This window comes from Carassius gibelio, chromosome B16 (assembly GCF_023724105.1).
Source record: "Carassius gibelio isolate Cgi1373 ecotype wild population from Czech Republic chromosome B16, carGib1.2-hapl.c, whole genome shotgun sequence".
NCBI classification, from domain to species: Eukaryota; Metazoa; Chordata; class Actinopteri; order Cypriniformes; family Cyprinidae; genus Carassius; species Carassius gibelio.
In genome coordinates this window covers 19,502,561-19,518,361 of record NC_068411.1, presented here as the reverse complement: position 1 = coordinate 19,518,361, position 15,801 = coordinate 19,502,561, and the positions used below count along the sequence as shown (strand labels likewise).

Sequence of the window (15,801 nt, the reverse complement as noted above, 5' to 3'; positions counted from 1 at the left end):
GAAATAAGGGAACAAATTAATAAATCGAACGAATTCTTAATTCATGAAATCTTTAATTTCCCTTCCCATGTTTACCACAGTAAGAGATGCGAAAACAGTTATTAAAAGCGAAAGATAATAAAATAAACCTTTTTTTTTTTTTTTAAATAGGCTATGCGAAATATATCCGACTTAAATAGGCTAATTAAGATTAACGGATTTAAAACAGAAGTGTGGGCGCACCATAAGTTCACAAAAAAAAAAAAAGGATGACAACGCATTCTGTTTGTTTGCTTTATTTTACAAGAGCACAAATCTTCTGTTTTTATTGTGAGTGTGCACAAATGAAAGTAAACACTTTTGCGGAAAATATATATATATTTTAATGTCTCCGCTGTTTCGATCGCCCCGGAGCCTGCTGCACACGTATATTCTAGCGATTCAAAGTTACATCGCAGTCTGTTCATTATCAAAATAAAATGTCAACTAAACATTAAAAGGTTACACTGGTCAGTTTAAATAGACCGTAGTATACCGGTCCACTCTGCTGTTCCAAGGACGTTTTTGCTCATATGAAGAGGATCATCTTTTCCGTCTATATGCGAATGCGTGTTAAGTACAAGCCTAGTTTACATTATAAATAATAGTTTAACATTCAAATACATTGCGAATATGCAAACATTTCGATTTGTGCCGAATGAGACATGAGCAATAACCTCCAAATAAATCTAGCCAAAGCCGCGCTCGCTCAGCCTCATCCTCGTCTGCACGCATGCACTGTCACGATCTAATGCGCTGTATGCCGGATTTTTAAAAATCTGACATTTTCTAGGACTGAATCCAGCAGGATCAAATTAATGTGAGCAACTGTGTTTTGGTGCAGCAGCGCCGATGTAGTTCACTTAATGTGCAGCGCAGTCACACGCGCTCCACATTTCGGATAATTTTATACAATAATGTCAGTTGAAAACATTGCAATTGTGCTTTAAAATACAACAACGAGCACCACAAAACCATTTAAAGAGGCGCGTTCAGCGTTCTCCGTGCAGGATTGGAAACTGTCAACAAAGTAAAATGACCTCAAAAGTATGGCGCGCTCTCTTCATTTTATCAAATGATCATAATCGCATCTATTCATTTTATAATCCTGCTACTAGCATTTTATTCAGACTAAAACCTCTTTAATTCAAGTGAGAAAGCGTTTTGTGTGTGTGTGTGGCTTTTGCACATCCTGTCATACCGCTGACTGCGTGCCTGCAATAGACGCATTTTGCAGTATTATGGTTAACGATTAATCGATTAATTGATCGTTAATTTAAACGACGATCGATCATGGAAATAATCGAAATTTGACATCCCTAGATCAGACGCATCCTCGCGCGGGTCTAGAGATGCGATGCCCCGTGTTTGGCATATATGTCCCATAATACTAATCTTGTTTATCGTACATGAACATGGTAATGTTCTCATGATTTACAAATAGTTGAAAACTGAGATATTGTTAGTAATCAGCTGGACAAAATATATAACACTAGCCTAGTGTTTTTTTAATATTTTACTACAAATATCTTACAAATTGTACTTTTAATGTCGAATGACTATAGTCAATGGTTAAATATTGCTAATTTTATAGTGAAATAAGTATTTAAATCATCGATACTGGCATTCAGTCATAAAAAAAGATGCCATTAAACAAATATAAAAAAAATATACTGTCTTTATGTTTGTACATAAATTTGAAGATTGATTGTGAAATCATTGCAATATAAAAGTATATTTGAAAAGATTTAATGCTAGGTGGGATTAATAGCGAACCAAACAAACCAAAAAATAAAGGGTTTCTGCCTCATGAAGACCTGAGGGGTGTTTTTTTATTTTTAGTTTTGGAGTTTAGTTTTGGAGAATTTTGGAGCTATACTACCCCTCTATTATACTTTGGGAATTGTGGTTTATATATCAGGATCTCTGTTAAAGATCAGTTGTGTGAAAGTTTTGCACTTCATATGTTCAGGTTTGGCTTGTCAGCTGAAGCATGTTTAAACCGTGGCAGTGAAAATGTATGTTGGTAGATGTGAGGGAGTGTGCTTGTGTGTAGTCTGGTCTTTATGACTGATAGTTGGCTGTGTAGAGATACTGTGGGAGAGTCATCAAAAAGAATCGAGGGCTTAACCTTAAACCTAAAAACGTAGCCACCAAACTACATAACTGATCCACACACACACACTTAGAATTCCATGTAGAAGAAAATTACCACTCTTATACCCCACTAAAATAACGCCTTTGTATCAGATCAAATGTAGTCTTTTATTTCTCATTTCCTATTTCCTCAGTTACAGTAAAGTATAAACAAACACAGTAAGCGTAGGATCTTTGCACTGCCTGCTAAGCTGCAGAGACAATAAACGTGCCCTGGCTTTTGTGGAGATAAAGCTCATATTCCTCTCAGTGAAGGACAAGTTGACTCAGCTGCAGTGGTTGAGTTGACATTGAGTTTCTTCAGTCTCTTTTTCAGGCTCACAAACATACTCAATAGATGAAATTCTTACCTTCCGGGTCAAAGGTCTGGAAGACTCTTCTAGCCTGCTCTGAAGGAGACTCGGGGGCCACCAAAGCCATCTCCTAGAAAGAGAAGGAAATATTAAATAGAAAAGAGAGTTATGGCAGACATAGAGATTATGATAAGTCATTCATAAGTTAATTTATTTTTCTGAGGATGAGGGAGAGCTGACCTCATACTCCTTGAGCAGAGTCTCTTTGAGAAGGCACTTTGCAACAGATGATGCAATGTGCTTTAAGAGCCCTTGCAGAAATATATGACAATAAAATCTGAAAATGTTTATATGAACTGTACTGGCGTTGATTTGTTTGTGTGTGTGTGTGTGTTTGCAAAAGGACTGAGTGTGTGATCAGCTTTGGGTGTGTGCGTGTATGCATGTATAACTGATCAAGAGATAAACTCATAAATGTCAAAACTGTCCTTCCATCAAGCAATCTCACAGATCTTTTAATGAAAACAGTCTTCTATCTCTCTCCCACAAGCGCAAAACTCACAAACAGGCTGCGAACTTTGCTGATTAATAGAAAACAAACCAAGATCCATGTGTGTTTGTTCATGTTTGAGTTACAGCGGGATCACTGCCCCATCGATGTGTTGCCGGAGGGACTTGGGACAACAAATCACATCTGTATGTGTGTAAAAACAACTCAAGCTGAAAAACATGCAGAGTCAGCATGCACAGCTGAATCACGTAAAGCTAAAAACAGTTCACAGAGTTTTCCATCACAACATTCCAATATCATTCAGAGTGCCATTTAGCCTCATATAGGAATCAAGCCATAAGTTATCACTTACTACGGTTGTGCACCGAAACCCGGTGCCAATATGGAACTAGTATGCACTGAACCGAATCAGAATGCAGATTTCAGTGCCTCTTAAATGCCTGAGCGATTGATTGATTTATTTGTCCTGGTTCTCTGAAATATACACAAGAAGCATGGGCATCGCTAGGCTTTTTTTAGCGGGGCTATAGCATTTAGCTCCATAAACTGTACACAAATTCACGATCGCCTCAGAGTCAGTCCCCCTAAATTTCATATAAAAATGGCAGCAGACCTGTCTCCTCCCAGTTTTTCAGTTTGCTCTTCAATCCGCAGTGGAGCAGCGCGAGCAAACTCAGACAGAAACAGAGGACACAGTGCGTTTATCAACAGATTGTTAGAATATCTGTATCTGTGCAGTTCTTTGTCATTAATACAGTTTACAACAGGTCACAAGGGAGCAATTGGTTTCCTATCTACTGTAAAGTTTCAGATGTTCCGCTCATTACACCACAGCTGTTTCCTCCAGCGACAATCTAGCCCTTAACACATATGAACGCATACTTTAATTGCACTTATTTAAATTTACTTAATTTAATTATATGTACTCTATACATACACTACTGTGCAAAAGTCTTAGGCACGTTAGTATTTTCACACCAAAGAATGGTGTTCGGACAGTTATTTAAATATTTTTCTGTAATGTATCAGTAGAAAATATCAGTCTAGATTTCCAAACATTCATTTTGCCATTAATTTTAATAATCATCTAGTGAGATTTTTGAATGCACAAGCAGTCTGACAACAGCCTTCTGACCTGATTTCTGAAATAATAAGAATTAAAATGTTATCTATTGGACTCAGAATACCTTGAGACACCCTGGCAACCACCACTCAGGTTTTCTTCAGAAAATCTAGAAGTCTGGTTAAATATGAAGTGTTTAACAATCGAAAAGAACAAACATTAGCAATGAACATACACACGGTCATGGAAGAGTGAATATAAACACAGGTTGTATACTTTCACAGTATGGTTTCAGTGTAACACTCACAAATATCTCCTCTTATTTCAAAGAACAAATATACAGCTCACAGTCACACCAAGAAAGAGGGACAGAGTAACAGGGGAGATAAAATGAGAAAGAAAAAAGAGGTACAAAGGAAAGAGAAAGTAGATGACAAGGAGAAGTTGCAGCTGGATACTGCTTGTCTTAATACCACAATCTGAGCTAGTACTCCACACAGTTAAACCGGACCTTTCCACAATCTAATGGCAGCTAGTCAAAATTAAATTAAACTTTCAGAGCTCTTGCCTGAGGCCATGTGGAGTCATAAACCTTCATTCCTGAAGAAATGAAAAAGATTTGTTCATTTTAATGTATAGCAGTCGCTCAAAGCTCAGCAGTGGCGAGAGACAGAGAAAAATGGAAGAGTGCTTAATTATAAAAGCCAGAAGTTTCAATAGGCAAGTCATCTGCCATGAACTCTGAAAAAGTTCATCTGCTTCTTAAACATGGGTCAAACAAGCTGACAGACTCAAAAGTAGCATTTCATTATTTTAAAACCCATATGATTTTCTTTCTTCTGTGAAACACAAAGGAGGAGAAGGTAAAAAAAAAAATTAGGGGTTAATATTTAGTACTCCAAAATCAACTTAATTTGTTTGCCACTCTAAAGTCAAAAACAATGTTTTCTTTGTAGAGTAACAGAACTTTAAAATAGGTTTTAAAATGTTCTCCATTACATTACACTGAAAAAAAGTCTTTACTGTTGGCTTTTGATTAATTTAAGGCATTCTTGCTGCAAATTAATATTGTAAATTATAAAGGGAAACTTAACTTCATATACTGTACATTACAAATAAAGAAAATCTAAAAACAAATGAAAATGAACAACAATTTATGCAATTAATTTATATTTGTTTAACAGAAATTGATACATCCAAACACTGCATTGTGAATATCAACTAAAGTAAACAGAATTTATTTTATATATTTAAACATATTCTTTTAATCATTATGACTAATAACTTGAGGCAAATAACTGCTCACTTTATGCTTTCATTGTATGCAACAGATCAGAAATAATGTTCTTCACATTTTTTTTTTTTTTATGTTCCACTTAACATAGAAATTCAGACTGGTTTGGAATGACATGAGGGTAAGCAAACCGCCTTTCATTGCATTGCATAATGAAGATATAGACAAAGGCCAGTCATTGTGGAGAATGTCAATGAAGCAGAATGATGATTGGTTAGAAATCACAACATGCTTGCAAACATCATCCTTTTTTTGTGCGTGTGCACTGACATCAAGTATATCAGTCATGACACGTTTGTGCACATAATCCCTCCACATTACCTTTCTCACACACAAACATGTACTGTGGCTCCATGCTAATAGCAAACGAGTGCATGTCTAGTTATAAAGTCTGACCCCTGGTGACAAAAACAACATGCTGATCCGCTGATGTTAACATTGTGGCTCCACAACAACACAACCAGTCCTGTAATCAACCCTGCTGAGTCAGCGTTTCCCTGTCGCTCTCTCTCTCTCTCTCTCACACACACACACACACACACACACACACACACTCTCTCTAATAGAGGGGAATTACAGAGTGGTGTGCCGAGTAAAGACTTCAGCTCGAGGCAGGATGGTTCTGTGCGATGAGTGATCGGACCCAGACGGACCATTGGAGCCACACTGAAGTCAGATTCTCCACACACCTGATATTCTGGACAGTTTTGGGGACAAAAACTAAGTAAAGCTTCATTTATTGACCAAAAAAAGCAACATGGTCTAAAATGGTGTTAAATTACACATAGTAAAGGGAAAATCTAGTCATACAGATGTTTTCAGCCAAGTGCCTTCAGCATTTCTGTCAGGGCAATGGTAGCATTCCCAATTGCAGCCCGAGCACTTAGATACAGTGATATTATATATGGCTGTTTATCAACAGGCTCAGGGAGCATAATTTTTCAACATATCTGTAAAGCAGAGTCACATGTTAAGAATCCTGAATCTGGCTTTCATTAGTTTCTAGAGACCCAAATACATGCGCGTGCACACACGCGCCGTAGAAGGCAACAGTTGGAGGCCATAGATGGAGATCAGAGAGGCGGCACACACACAGGAGCGAGAAAAGCCAATAGATGCTGCTTACTGAACTTGAAAATGTGAAAGAAAAAGGTGAAAAGTACTTTACTTATACAAGTCCGCAAGCTGGAGTAAAATAATGTCAGAAAAAGATAAAGAAAGAGACCTCATCCTCAACTCTAAGAAAGTCATATGATTAAACAATGTATCACATCTGTGATAAGGAGAGTCCGATGCAGATGACAGATGAGACGAAAAGAGTGTGCTTGACTGTTTTTAGAAAGCTTAGAATAAAAACTGTTTAACCTTAAAAGGTGATGTGAGATTGTACATTAGACTGAACGTGTTTTTTTACACTCCTGTCATCTACACAAACCCCAGGCCAGCCTGATACATTCCAGCTCTAGTGAGGTAAAAATCATAAGGTGAAATCCAGATCAGAATCATCAGCGGATTTTATCTTGGCCCATCTCCATTTCACAACTTAACTCTAGCAGAATCAAAAGGGACGTTCATGTGGACACAGATCATTTTTTTGTTAGTTTTAGGTGACCTGCGTTTCAACTTTATCTGCAATGCAGCAACTATCAGTGAAAGTGCAGACAATGACGTGTTGCTCATGAAAAAAAAAAAAAAACCTAACGAACAAAAATAAAATAAATAAATAAAAACATAAATACAGCCCAAGCACTAAAGTCTTTCAATCAAATGCGATTGGTCTTGCAGGAAGGATTGGTATCTCTGACAGAGTCTGGTTTAGTTGCAAAGGTTCATGGGTTTTGAGGTGAAGACCCATTTATGGAGGTCCTCTCAGCAGTCAAACTCTGAACAACAAGCACAGTGTTTAACCAACATCAAAGCAGCAGCAACAGTTTCATAGTCACATTACCAATTACAGCAACCAGACCACTGTAACTCAAACTACAGGTAGATCTGCTCCTCTGAAGTTCTCCACGACAGAGAAAATGTCACCAGCATCAGACAGCAGTGGTTTAGACACCCGATACTTCAGAGCTGGCTGGGTCACTGACTAGACTATTACATATACTCTTTACTCTCTCTGGCGTCTCGCTCTTAAAGTCGAGGTCTGTCCGTTTCTACATTTAACACTATCTCCACATCTCCTTGTCATTCTCTCTTTGTGTCTACAGCTTTTGTTGGTGAAGTATTCCCTGTACAGGCGTCAGTGTTGCTGAAGAGGCCATTGTTGTGGGTTAAGAGAGGATGTGGGGCCCTGCATGTATTACGAGCCCCATGGGTATAACATAGTGCGTGTATGTTTGTCCATGCAGCCAAGTATAGCCTTGACAGAGATAAAAAATTCAAGACAAGGCCGTCTAATAATCCTGCTGTCATCCATGTTAAATAAAACAACTTTAGAGAGAGAAATATTTTAATTAGGTTTCTTATTCTTAATTAATCGCCAAATGTTTACTTGTCTTCAATTAACAATCTTTTTTGTCATATTAATGCTGGTGACAAGAATTATGATATTTCTATGGTATCAAAGGTTCTGATATCATAAAGACCTTATTTAAAGCAAAAAGAACTATATTGTTAGATGTATCGTTACCGTGAAATAAAATTACTCATATCGTGATAAAAGATTTTGGTTGGATCGCCCAATCCAAGTGTGGATGCTATAGATATATCGTTCTTGGTGTAAACAAGCTTTAAAGGGGACTTGTGATTGGATTTTGAAAATCATTATTTGGTGTAGTAGAATATGTTGACATGCTTTTATTTTTCTATAATTGTACATTTTTGTAGGTCCTCTATGCCCCGCCTCTCTCAAACAAGTCGTTTTCTACAAAGCCCCTCCTGACGAAAAGCACAGTCTGCTCTGATTGGCTAGTTGACCCAGTGCATTTTGATTGGCCAAAAACCAACAAATGTAACGCCCTTTTCCATAATGGCAAGCTTCAACTTTCAACATAAATGTAAAGACAGTAAATAATGTCCTTAGTTTTACCATCAGTTTGAAAGAGGAAATAAAAGTCACGTGACACACAGTGATGAAGCTTTTATGTGTTTGCAGTACACAAGCCATGATTAAGAAAGCTAACGCCACTGTAATCTGACCCTGTCTCTCTCTTTCTCTCACTCTCACACACACACACACACACACACACAAAACACGATACTCTAAACGGAGCAAAACTACGCATTTGAACGGTCAATAGCAAATACTTAAACTATTAAGAACACACTTACAGTAGCCGATTTAGAATATGCTCCAGATTGTCATAGCAAAGTTCGAATTGGCCCTTTTTTTTTTTTAAATAGACTTTGCACAACTAGCTTTGTAAGCTACTCTTCTAGGTTTAAAAAAAAAAAGAAAAAAAAAAGAAAACCTGGTCACCCATAAAATGCATTGCACCAATTTGAACATCTGGATGGTGCTGTTCTGTTGTAAAAAAAATCTTAATGATTCCTTATTGCATCTACATTAGCACCAAGCTAAGACTTTTTATAAAATTAATAGTAAAAAATAGAATTTGAACATTCCCAAATTCCATTCAAATTTTTCTAGAATCTTTTAAACCCTTTAACGCGTACGATCACATCGGTGTGATCAGCCTTGGCTGATTAGAAATTTAAGTGCGTCACATCATCAACTGCTGAATTTAAATCCACTTTCTTGCTTTGGCTGGCTCAGTACCAGATAAGATGCTCTAAGCACTTGTCATATCACAAATATTCAGTGTTTTCAATCATATAATGCTTATTTTAGGTTTCATACATCTAAATACAGACAAGTAAACGATTTAGTTTTGTAAAATACATGCTGATAGAAACCTCAATAACGATCCTGACAAATATAATCTGACATGTTTTTATTGCTATCATATACAGATTGTGTAGGTAACTATAAAGTTTACTCTGCCCTTCTCCGTGTTTACCAGAGACCTACTTCAATGTGTTTCGGTATGAGAGGATGAATTTGTGTGTTGTAAATCCCACAACTCTGAATCAGCGAACTAACATGGCAGCGCCCAGCACCTGGTATAGATCAACTAACACGGTCGATATAAAAGTGTTTAAACTACCAAATAGATTTACTTGCACACATTTCAGAATCAGAATCCTAAATATCACATTACAGGGGTCGCTTTAACCCACCGCATCAGTGATAAAGTAGCCCAATTCTGCGGGAAAACCACGGCCTTGGCAACACTTTGGATGCTGAAATCACTGCGAGCATCATGCACTTCAGTGTGTGTAGTAAACGAAAACTACACATCATTCATTCATACAGAGATATGATTGTGTAATATGACTTTATGCTCACGTGTATGAACTAAAAGCTCTAATGGAAGTGACACTTGCACGTGGTTGCGACAACCAGAGGCGGCACAACATTATGCAAGAAGAAACAGCTACATAACACACTAAAGAAAAGGAAAAATAGAAATCGCATCATATGACCCCTTTGAGAGGTTGTGGTTTCATATATGTGCGTAAGTGCTGCACTACAAAGCTGAAGCGTGTATAATAGATCAGATCCTACTAAAAGGAATGATTAATGATGTGTCAGACAGCACAATGCCTCTGAGAGACAACTGTCTGATGAAACTCGAAACACACGGTGTCTGATGAGACTGGAATCTATTAAGCGATATTATTTTCCTTCCTATTCTGTTCTTTTACATATGTTAGTGTATATCCACTGTGCCATCCTTTCATTGAAGACATAAGAACGTGATGATTAAAGTCTTTTAAGCTGACAGAAATCAGAACCCGTGTTGGTTTCGGGTAACATTCACTGTTGCACTATCACTGTGAGAACACGGTGGTCCTATGTGGGAATGCAAAAGATCGAGGGCTCCTCACGGTAGCAAAGCAGGGCTCGACAGAAGCATGACTGCTGCAGTTAGGTAAGCTCCTGTGGGACTCATAAAAGTAAGGCATGTGTTTGTGTTTGGGGACATGTAGTCAGTAAATTAGCAGAGGATGACAGAGCCGTGGAGTGCACCAGACGACTTTACCAGCAATGTGGTTTCTTTTTCCTCTCAAAGAACTCTGTTAAAAAACCTAGTGAGCTGACTCGCTGACTATTACCTACACAGGCAGTTGCGTTCTAAGGCAACATCCTAGCCATTACAGAACCTTGTACAGAACCAGAAGTGGCCAACTTTAAATGCTTGACATCGATTTTAATAGTTTGATGATAGCATGTTATTAAATTAAATAAATACTAATAAATACGATTAAATATAATTAAATAGTTTAAATCACTACATTTACGAATATTTTATGATGAATAGGGCTGGGCGATATATCTAACGATATTATCATGCGCATCTAATCAGTAAAGCTGCTTCCGTGATCACCGCTAAAATCGTCATCACTTGCTAATAATTGGAGTGGCATTTAATAGACAGAGCCGTAGATTGCTGACAAGCTACACCATATCGCGTTCATTATCGAAGGCGATTCATCTGCGATAATGTCCAATATTAGTGTTAAATTGTTAGACTTTAAAATTAAATCTCCTATTGATTTTCACAGTTGACTGATTTTGCAGAACATTTAGACTGATAACTTCCATGCGCAGATGCGATATGACAGTTGCATCCGAAGTGAGTTCCTCCCATCTCTTGCTCCACCCATGCACGATAATATTCTCATGGGCTTGACAAATTTGACGATTTGAAAAATGACTATATCGCCCAACACTAATTCATAGTTTTCAGTTTTTTTTGTCTGATTGATACAACGTTTTTAAACCAAGTAGTATTTTTAGTATAGTAATAAATGTATATAATAATAATAATAATAATAATAAAAATAATATGTATATGTATATATATATAATATATATACTTAGTTTAAACACATTGTTTTATCAATGGATTGCAGATCTATTTCTTTTCAAAATAAATATCATGAAAAAATCTTCATGAATATTAATGCTTGGGGAAATAAAAAATAAATACATAAGGAATTGCAAATGTATAAACTTTTTGTTTTGCTTCCTCCAACTAGCTTAATTTCTTTTACTGAACTCAAATTAATTTGATTGCATTAATAGAAAAAACATCTCTTCCATCTTTATTTGACCCCCTAACTCTAGCACTCTTTATTCAAATTCTATTCTTTTTGTATTCTATTGATTTTCTTTTTAATTAATTATATAATAGCATATAGATTTTGATTGCTTCCATTGTCCTCATTTGTAAGTTGCTTTGGATAAAAGTGTCTGCTAAATGACTAAACGTAAAATGTAGATTGCCTTCTCCTCAGAGGGAAATTAGCCTTCATGTTAAAAGCATACCTACGCTGCCTCAGAATACGTTCTCCATAGGTAGCTCACCATGTTTTGCAACAGAGCAATAAAATAACATCCCTCATTTTTGTAGCACCATCAACAAAGTATTTTGCACCAAGTAGGGGGCTGAATTGGAAACTGGAAGAAAACAGAATTGTGAGCCAAGGGCCGGCAGCAGTGGTTTTTGGGTATAAGAAGGGATCAGGCCCCTGAAGGGTGGACAAGAAGGAGAAGAAGACTAAGGTATCTGTAAAAAGACGTGGATGTTAACCTCATCAGATCCGAGACAGAACGTGGTCTGAAGAGTGGAATGAGGAAGCGAGGGACGAGAAGGTTAACATCCCATACTTAGATACAGACAAAGGGCCTCCAGAGAGACAGAGCAGGATGGAAGGAAATAAGGGATGTGAAGCTCATCACCTCAAATAAAAACAGAGCTTAAAAGCAGCTATGGAAGTAAAAAAGTAGTAGTAAAAAAAGTGAAAGCGTTCGAAGATGGACACCATAATCTTTGTGTCCAACATGGGCCACAGCGTCAGCAGACCCATTAATCACCTTGTGAGTGGGTGTGTGAGCAAGAGAAGCATCAGATTTGGTATAAACAGGGGTACTGTGGTTCAGTAGTCACAGATCGTGTTTCTCTGCATTATACATGGTTATAGTTACCAGTGTGCTGCGCTAAAAGCTGCTATTCCATTACTCACTGTCCTCAGGGTGTGTGGGGCTGTACATCCACTGGGACCGGAGATCATTCCTTTAGTGACCACTGCTGTATTTGTATGTGTCCAGGGCCCTCTCAGGACCTCTGTGAAAGGTCATTTGTATAGTGTCTGCTCCTTTGTGTGCACATAAATCAGATAAGAGTGGAACACAAACCCTATTAGAAGCTAAAAGCAGAGACAAAGAGACAAACAAAGACGGTAACGGGAGTATGGATCCGTTGGGAGACGGGCTTAAAACTTGTCATCAGAGACACCTCTCTTATGCGCACACACAGAGAAAGGCAAAAAAAGCCACCTTCAATGACACATTACAAACAAACCGCATTAACAGACAAATCCCATGGGAGAAAAATCTTTTAAGTCTAAAATAAACTTTTTAGGATACCACTGACAAACTGCCAGAACAGTCACCAAAAATTAGCCCAGCACAACCACAAAGCCATCTTAAATTCTCCACACCTAACGAACAGCTGTCAAATATAATAACGTACTGATACCATGTTACTAGTCTAAATTAAAAGAAATTTAATATTTATCAACCAATATTTTATCTGCATTTTCTAAATAATAATGAACCAAACAATAAATGTTAGACAGCACAGACATGTCAAGAAGATACTGTGGACTCTTAATGATTAAAACAGCAACAAATAGGCTGTTTCAGGACAATCAAAATCTCAAATAAACTAAATTTTATCATGAAGCTAGCTAACTAGGCAATGCAAACTCAACCCAATTTAGTTTGAAGGCTTTAGTGTGCATCCTTTTAACAGCTGCTCTTCAAGTTGTCGCCTGAGAGTTTTTTCCCTCTCTGGGGGCCTGGCAGAGCGACTGACTCTACTGGTGACTCCAGCGGGGGAAAACTAAACCAGATGGACACACAGAGAGCTCTAGGGGGGAAAAGATTGGCTTTCCTACCGGAAATCATGGCATTACTCACCTGAGGCTATGCTCCGCTAACCAGCCCCAGAGAGAAGGTGGAGGGAGAGAAGTGGGTGCCCTGAGAGCATAAGGGTTAAATTGATTGTGTGTGTGTACGAAACGGGGCTGCTGTTTGCATAAGAGAGCAGAGAGTAGCAGGCCCTTAAATCATTAAGATCTTCTAAAGCTCATGGGAATGGAGCAGCTGGGTGTGAGAATGTTTCAAATCTGCTGGAGGATCAGCTCTCCACCAAGATGCTCCATCTTCAATATTACTGAAGAAAGACCTATATGAAAAAGCTAGTGAGAAATGTCTTTGAAACTGATTCTGATTCTTGACAACTTCAAGAGGCTCACAAATTAAAAGCACACCTTTCTCTCATACTGAAGTATTTCCTAAATAAATAGAGAGAAATGAAATATTTTGACTGTAATCATTGTACTATGTGAGAAGGAGGAGACCAAAGTGATATGAGAAACCATAAAGTAGCATGAAGACAACTGGTTGCCTTGGACAATGGTTACTGTTATCCAGTGTAACACGTATCATATAAAAACATTTGACCACAGAACGCCACAAATAACAAAATATAAATTAAGTGTTCCAGAGAGCGGTTAAATAAACGGCGATAACCAAAACAGTATTTTATTAAATAATCACTTTTCGTGAGGTGGAAGACAAAACAGCACAAAGAAATCTGTGAACATTGGGAAGCAACTCCATAAATCAATGAATCTGTGACTTGTATAAACCACTTGGCCAAATCAGACAAAAGATGCTTCTTGATAGAAGCTGAAATACTGTCACATTACTGAAGAATGCAATTATGTTAGAAGCACAGCTGCTTTTAGTTACTTCCCAACACAGCATCTGACTACACCGGGGCTAACAGATTATACTGTACTCAAGCGAAGATTTGGTCTAAGAAACTTAGGAAGTCACTAAGAAGTCTGGAAAAGCAGGAGCAAAGGATGGGGAAACTATCAGTGTGAAATGACTTTGATGAGATGGATACTTACCATAAATTTTACTTCCAGAGCCCTTATGTAGAAAACCTCTACACTGACTATACAGTTACTATACTAACAGACTTAAACACACAATGCTACTGGCCTACACACAGGAACAATGAAGGGTGATTCATGGGCAGAGGTATGAGATGAGCCTTTGTTAGTCCTGAGGATTTTGATCCTGCAGCTCTAATCAGGATGAGAGATATAAATGATGAAAGACTCAGACAAATACATTAAAGCACTGCTGCTTCAAGTCCATTATGCTTTAAGAGTAAATCAACCAGCTCTGTTCAGAGACCTGTCTATTTCTATATAATAGACGTTATGTTAGTACTGCCTACAGTACAGCAACATGGTAACATTGGTTATTTTCTAACTGTATACATTTGGCTTAAATATTTTGACATTTAAAGGAAACATGCACTGCATTTCATAGAATTAAAAAATAAAATATAAATAAAATAGTTGGGTTATGCTGGATCTGCATTAAAAAAAGTGGCTAGTTTCAAGTTAAATGAAACGAGTACTCAATTACTGTCAGAAAATTTTCTGAACAGGAAGGAAACAAATCATGGACAAAAAGTGTCTCTAGTGGGCAAACGCCGGATGAGGATAATGTACTGACAGTAAATGGCCTTAAGTGTAAGACCATGATTAATGCTTGCCGTCAATCTCATTTGCCTCCAGGTGGAAACCTTTGTGAGAAACAAGCATTTCCTCTGTTGAGTAAAGGGATAAAACACACGGGTGTACACACAAAACTCTGTAAACACTATAATCCAGTGGCTTTTAAAAAGCCTTGCTCTCCTGTTATTTATTAAAGCTTCAAGCCATGAGAAGTCACGCATTATTGTGACTTTACCAAATGGCGACAACAACAAAAATGATTAAAAAGACAACATTTCCATATTATACTTAGAGTATGAAGATGGACCATACCCCTATCCCAGAATACTAAACCTCAGGGAATAGCATGTCCCATATCATTTCTGCTGTGAACCTGAATGATACCTTAAACAGTGCATCTTGAGGTGTGCTATTACTTCTCCAAGCAATGGGATGAGGGCTTTCAACAGGGCAACAATAAAACAGCTGAAAAAAAATGCACTGAAAGATGGACCCAGGCCATATCTAGGGAGCACAACATCATCTGGAGGGGGCTCTTTCGGCCAGTGGAGCACGTACCTGCTAGCAACCTAACCTTGGTGCAGTGTGAATGCTCTGATTTGTTAACGTGCTCGAAAAAAAAAATGCATCACAGACAGAGCTTGTGAACCTGGAGTTAGGCATATGCCAACTCTGTTCTCGCGCTTCACCTAGGCACACTGCATTCTGATTGGTTCGGATAACATACTACGGGAAGTCGGGGCCAATTTAGAAATCGCGCACCCTCAAATCGTAATTTTATTACAATTTCAATTATTCGCACAGCCCTACTTCTCATCCTTAACAACATCAATTTCATGCTCTTAAAATG

General features: G+C 37.8%; 1 protein-coding gene across 2 annotated transcripts in view; it reads right to left on the bottom strand.

The window, feature by feature from the left end:
- mindy3 (MINDY lysine 48 deubiquitinase 3) overlaps window positions 1-15,801 on the bottom strand; it is a 36,116-nt gene that overhangs the window by 10,426 nt on the left and 9,889 nt on the right. For both annotated transcript variants that reach the window (XM_052578686.1, XM_052578687.1), the window contains one exon: window positions 2,526-2,598. In XM_052578686.1, coding sequence (XP_052434646.1) covers window positions 2,526-2,598 — 73 coding nt within the window. The remainder of the gene's footprint in view (window positions 1-2,525; window positions 2,599-15,801) is intronic.